The sequence below is a fragment of the Micrasema longulum genome, unplaced genomic scaffold, assembly GCF_059751315.1.
Source record: "Micrasema longulum isolate JH-2025_06_02 unplaced genomic scaffold, ASM5975131v1 h1tg002183l, whole genome shotgun sequence".
NCBI classification, from domain to species: domain Eukaryota; kingdom Metazoa; phylum Arthropoda; class Insecta; order Trichoptera; family Brachycentridae; genus Micrasema; species Micrasema longulum.
The window spans coordinates 297,935-305,061 of NW_028279348.1; the positions used below are offsets into that span (position 1 = coordinate 297,935).

At 32.7% G+C, this 7,127-nt stretch overlaps 1 protein-coding gene across 1 annotated transcript; it reads left to right on the forward strand.

The window, feature by feature from the left end:
- The first annotated feature begins 310 nt into the window (after positions 1–310).
- On the forward strand, positions 311–2,653 carry LOC148272815 (uncharacterized). The gene is made up of 3 exons (XM_088239542.1): positions 311–378; positions 810–1,006; positions 1,629–2,653. Exons 1-3 carry the CDS (start codon positions 311–313, stop codon positions 2,606–2,608), a joined length of 1,245 nt encoding a protein of 414 aa, XP_088095668.1. The 3' UTR covers positions 2,609–2,653.
- Positions 2,654–7,127: the final 4,474 nt, after the last annotated feature.

Consider the following 7,127-nt stretch of genomic DNA (forward strand, 5'->3'; position numbering starts at 1 on the left):
TCGTAAGTTGGTTATAAATTTCGTCACAGAACTTCACGAGTAATGCATTCATTTTAATGTTGGTAATGCCACAGGCCTCAGATAGAAAAATAAGGAGAGTTGTCTATGCATATTATCTTAAGCCCCCCCCTTACCCACTCCACTCTCCAGTTCCAAACGTTGACAGATGAAAGTGAAAACGGATTTCATATCGAATTAATTTGATTATTTTATGTTTTTCAACCTTTTCTAAATTAATTCAATTTATCATGACGGACGTGGCTTTGTACAAGGACAATCTGACAATTTACCGCATATTGATGTGTTTATGATGACTAATTACTTTACAAGTAACGCGAGTTTTATAAGCGCCGAAATTCGAGGTGTTAAAGCTTTCAGGTAAGAAATTAATACTATAATTTATCATATAATTATATATATAGTGTTGTATAGTATGGTTTGTTGTTAAAAATTGCTTTTATATTACTTTATAAACATTCTTTCGAATTCAGCTTTGTCGACTGAATACATAACCTCAATGTGTGAATATTGTTATTTTGGTCATCCAACAATCTGTTTTTTTTTTGTTTTGTAGAACTGTTTGGAATTTTTTAATGATTTTTAAGATTCTTTTCGGTTTTACGAAGTAAACTGACCTACTTTTGTATAAAAATTTCCCTGGAAGGGTAGCCGGAAGTCGTTTTTCTCTACTCGAGGTGAACGCGATATGGATGTCAAATAATATTTTATAATCTCTGGGTTCTTTTAAAAATACTAAAATTGATTACTTAAATTTACAGTTAGTAGTAACATGTTTGTTAAAATTTTAGATCGACAAGAGAAAACTACGGTGACAATTCGATAGGATATGTCCAAGTAAAACATACGGGCGACATTTGTACCGTAAAGGCTCGTGTAACTCCGGAACACAAAGTACGAGCCAAAGCCTATGCAGTCACATTAATATGTAATGAAGTGCAAGAAACAATTGAATCATGCCAGTGTCATGATTGTCCAGCTTCTCAAGGTATTATATTACAAAATGAAACACTCCTATATCTTGACTGTCAAACTAAGAATCGACGTATATATTTGCCAACACATATTGTACTAGTCAAGGCCAAAAAAAGGTTAATTTCCTATTTATTAACACAGGTCGCGGGTAATTCATATTATATTTAGGAAAGTCCATGAAGAGAAGAATGCACACAGATAATATTTTTCATTATTTTCTGTTGTAAAATTTATTCTCAACATTTTTTATTAATAAAAAAGAAATATTGGCGTTTTTATAATTTACCCAAATATTTAAATTTTGATGGCCATTTTCAACGAGTTGTAAATAACTCACTATTAGAAAATGGAAACCAAGTTGGAGTAGAGTGGGGCTCGAACCTTGGACCTCTGATCCGTGAGTCTGCAACACTAGCCACGGGACCACAACCCGATTCATTGGATTTGAACATGGATTTTAATAATTGTACTCGACACCAGTTTTTCAACCCAGTATCTAAATTATTATTTTTATTAACTAAAAATCATTGTAAAATTTATATTTGAAACATAAAGTTTGTGATTTTTCATGTTAAATAATGTAGTTATATTGTTTTAAGTTCGTTGTGATAATTTTGTTTATTTTTAATTTACAGGAGGATGCAAACATGCTTTAGCATTTGTGGCGTGGCTCAACAGGCGTTCTGAGGAACCCTCGAGGACGTCAACTGAGTGTTATTGGAGAAAATCCAAGATGGCTGCGATTGGAACCTCAAAAAAGTTCATTAAAGCCAAAGAAATAGGAAAGGACCCGCATCCCAATTTTGCTATCCATGCGTTAGATAACAATTTCTTTGCCGAATTTATAAATAAAACAATTCGGCTGGGAGTATTTAACAGCCAGTTAACTAAATACTACAGCCCAGCCACTGAAATTGAAAAACATTGTATTAATTACCTTGTGTATGAATTTATTAAAACAAGAGATATTTGGTCTGCAGATGATTTTATAAACTACTGCCGGTTAAATATGAATGAAAAATCATGTAAAATGGCAGCCAATGCCACCCTGCACCAAGCCGACTGTGCTTTATGGTATAGCCTACGATTTGGCAGGATAACTGCATCCAAACTCTATGAGGTTGCAAATTGCGGTACAGTAGATGGGACACTTATCGAAACTATTCTTGGTGGTAGAATAATTGAAACTGCAGCAATGAAGCGTGGTCAACTTCTCGAAGCGGAAGTTTTAGAAATTTTACAAAAGGACTTGAAAATAAAATTTAATAAATGTGGCCTCCTGCTTTCCAAGGAACTTCCCATATTTGGAGCCTCTCCGGATGCGATAGCTGATCATTTTGTAGTGGAAGTTAAATGCCCTTCAACAGAGTTATCTGCAAAACGATATTTTGTTCATGGGAAGGAACCCAATGCAAGATGTATGATGCAGATGCAACTGCAAATGCATTTGGCAAATAAAAAAAAAGCACTTTTCTGTGTGGCTGCGCATGATTTCGAATTGACAAAAAACATAACAAAATTGTATGTAGATTATAATGAAACACTCTGCAAAAGTTTTATAGATAGAGCTCAAAAGTTTTGGTGTCTAGCTATATTTAAAAAATTATTATTATAAACTTATTTATGAATAAAAACTTTTTTTATGAATACAACTTAAACATTTCTCCTTAAGTAAAATTATATTATTTTAACAAGTGACTAACATAATATGGTGTACAATGGATAACGAAAGTTTCTACTTTATTATTGTATGAAAGAACATTTTTCGTTGTAAGCATTTCCTTTTTTTTTTAAATTTGTTAAAATCAACCTTTCTTTGTTTTTTTTATTTACTGCTTCATCCATTATACAAGTAATCACATATCAACAGATTCATTTCCTTGAAATTTATACTTCTTCAATTTTAAATTTCCCACTTGTAAGTCATGATGAAAGTACATAAGACAGGCAACATTAAGGTATGAATGTAAATAAAATGTGCATATATTTAGTACGCAGGTTTTATTTTATGTGTTACATTATAGTTACAGTAAAAAATTAATCAAATAAAAAAACATTTAGCCATGAGATCATAAATCCCATATTTTTTCATAAATACAATATTGAAAATGAAAATAAAAGCACTTTGTTTATAACCGCTTAATATTTATTTTATTACTGATCAGTTTCAAAGCCACACAAGCCTCCTTATAAGGGTTTAATTTAGTAAACCTTGATAAGAAAGCTTGTGTAGCTTTGAAACCAGTTCGTAGTAAAATAAATATTAGTGGTTAGAAACAAATTATAAGAATGAATAAAAAAAATATGTTTCATTTTTGGGTGATACTGTGTGTGTTGGATTTGTTGCGACGTTTCGGCTACCATTGCAGGAGCCATCTTCAGGGTAAACTGAAGCTCAGTTTCCCTGAAACTCAGTTTACCCTAAAGATGGCTCCTGCAATGGTAGCCGAAACGTCGGAACAAATCCAACACACACGGTATCACCCTAAAAGAAACATATTGATAACAGTGACCGTAAAAACCTTCGCACCTATTTGAATAAAAACAAATGTACTGCTTCAAATGTAAAAAAATACAATTACGTATATTTATGTTTATGTATTATTTTTCAAATAGGTAATATTACGTTTACATACAATGTTTGCAGATTTATTCATTTATTAAAACTCCTTGCAAATTCACTAGTCCACACACAATTATTACAATTTCATCCATTAAAAAAATGTGATTATAATGGACACCTGCGTACATTTGTGTCATTGCGAATTCCCTGATTCTACTTATAACACGCTCAACGTGGATCCGTAATGCAGCTATTTGCTTGGCTCGCTGCACTTCCTGGGGTGTACACTGAACTCCTGCAGATACGCTGGGCGGCCGCACGAGCTGGCATTGCTTGCTTTCCAGAAGTTTGGATATGTTTTTAAATCCTCTGTCACCCATTATGTGAGTACCTGGTTGCAAATGACTAATATATCCACTATTTTCAACTATGTCAGTGTCCGTTGCACGTCCACCATATCCGCAAGACACAAAATTTATTAATCCGTCAGGAGTGCAAGATAAAAGGTATTTAAGAGTATTCGTATGTTTATACTCGGACCAAGTTAAAGCTTGATTTGTAGGATCTGACGGCTTATGAATTTGTATTTCAAAGCAATCGATAATTGATTGCACTTTCGAATATCTTGATATAAATGAAATAGGTAATTTGTACCTAATTTTCTCAGCAGATGGCCAACAAATCATTTCTTTTAAGCAAGGAGCTAGAATTTTCAGTTGTTGTGAATATCCGACCTATTGTACTTATGGACATCCCAAATTGAAGAGCAAGAATAGCATAAGACTCGCCAAGTTTAATTTTTTTTAGAGTAATCATAATAGCTAAAGCGTCACAATTTACTTTAGAAGTTATATATTCTATGAGGTGATACATATTTTTAGGTAATCCTAAACATAATTTAGGATTTTGTTTTAAAATCAAAACATTTCCCTCTCTCATGTTACATGAAGTCAAGTTAATTTGATCTTCAGAACCTAAACTAGATTTAATGGACATATCTGAAATGTTTTCTTTGTCAGACTCATTTTCTTCATCAGACACAGCAGAGACTGATGTAGAATCTTCTTTACAAAATTTAATTTTAATAATTTTTTTTATAGGTGAGCAAGCAATTGTCTTGTACTCTAGACGAGTTGAAGTCGATTTGCTTCTAACTGTAGGCATTTTTTGCAAACCAACTTGAATTCCTTTATTATGCTGGCTTAAAGGCACAGATATATTGGTACGTGGTGACACTGACATAGAATATGATGTACTCGCACAGGGTAAAGGCGCAGGTGTAACGGTGCGAGCTGGTGGGGACACAGAGAACACGCGAGGCACCTCGGTACACGGTAACGGTGACACTAATACGTGCTGTACAGAATACGATGAACTCGTACAGGGCAAAGTCTCGGGAGTAAAAGTGCGATGCGGCGGCGACATGGAGAACACTCGAGACACAGAGTAGGACGTGGAAGGTAGAGGCTCAGGAGTACTGGGGTGTGGCTGCCATTGCGTTGAATAGGTATCACGTGTGGAGGCGTCAACGGACCCTTGTGCACATCCCCCAAAGTGGCTCTTCATTTTCGCCACTAAAAATATGTGGAATCGCGTGATTCTTCAAAAATGGACGGCCTCCCATTAAAGTAAATTTAAGATAGTTTTGTATATCTTCTTTTATCTATAAAATAAATGTAATATTTTATAAAAAAATTCATTGCCCATGGATCTAAGTCATACACATAGTGTACCATGATTTGTGAGCCACGAAATTGGAAATTAATCCTCACACTGAGAAAATTAAAATGTGAAATTTGAATTTCAGGTTTTGACATTAATTTGTATATTATTAATATGCTCTGAACGCATAGTTTCTATAAAATTGTTACTGAAAGTCTAATATTTCTATTCATTGTACATATAAAACGGTATACTCAATGAATTCGTGTTTTAATACTTACATTAAAATGGTCCTCACAGAAATAAACATTGGTTTTGGCTGAATATATTTTGATGCTTTTAATCGCCCGACACCACTTCTCTGCCATTACTGGGTTCTTGGGTAGGCGAAAAAATAGTTTTTTCGGCATATCTTTTGATGTATTTCTGCATTTAGGCACAACGCATCGATAATACATCTTAAAAATGATAAATCAAAACTCGTAGCGTCTAATAATTGACAAGACGCCGCAAATGTAAACATACGACGCATAGAAAAAAGAAGCTATCTACAATACTCTATAAAATCCATAGACATTGATGAAAAAGAAATCCGATGACGTCACAAAACATTCGAAGACGTCATACTTGATGACGTCACGAACTGTTTGTTTTTGGCACCATTCAAATTACTAGAATTTAATCCTTTATATCTCCCTTATTTCTTAACAGATTTCAAAAAAAATAATACCGATCGGCGTGTGATTTTTTAGATTAATTTAAAAGCTAATAAAAAAAATCCATGATAATAGCCCATTCTGAAGATGTTTTTTAAATTAACTTAAACTTACTGTCTTTTTTTTAAAGTTGCTTTTCATCGGTTTTTTGAATCCCTTGAAATATGTAGGTACGTAAATATATTTTACCTTTAAAAAAAATGGTTTGTGCACTTGATCATGTTTTTTTATTCTTTTTTATTTTAACTCTTACTTTTTAATTACTTTAAGTAAGTTTTTTTATTAATGTAAATATTATTTCCATTTATGTAAATACTAACTAGAAACTTTTAACATAACTTTTTTACTTCGATTTTAATTATTTAATTACTTTCATTTATGTTTTTTTTCCCTTACAATATTGTACTTAAAAAATTCAAATAGTTAATTGATAAACTTAGCATGTAATATAATATGTAAACTTCACCGGTCCATTAGAGTTAACTCTAAATTTATGTACTATAAAACCACATTATTAACACATTATAGAATTTATACAATGGTTTCAATATGTCGGTACAAATATATACATTTATATATAATGTGTACAATTACATTATGAGGATAACTTTTACTGTACAATAATAATATTTATGCTAAGTACCTACTTGTTACAATGTATCAGTATTATTGTACATGTTAGGGAGGGGGACTAAATATATTGTGTGAGGGTGTGTATTTACTAAATATATTGTGTATTCATGTATGGGTGTGCATATATGTGACAATGTGTAGTGAATATAAGTTTTTATAATTGTCATGGTATTGTTTATAAAACTGGTTCGTAATATTTCCAGTTTTCTGCGAAATTCATACATTTTTTCATAAAATACTGCTGCGATAATATTTTATATGGCAGCGCGCTCCTCCCGCTGCCACGTTTTGGATACCACTGATTGAAATTACGCCACTAGCTAGCGGGGCGGTACGGCGGGCGGTCGGGAGAGGGATGAGCGAGTTCGTAAACCATATACAGCGTGTTTGTTAATTTATTTGAATTAATTTTAAAAACTAATAATATTTTACAAAATAATATAGAAAAAAAATCACACAGCTCAATCTTAATGTGTTTAAAATTGTTGGTATGTTTCCCAAATAAAATACAATAAAGTATAACACGGCACGAATTCCTTTTATCGGTTACATAGGTAGAT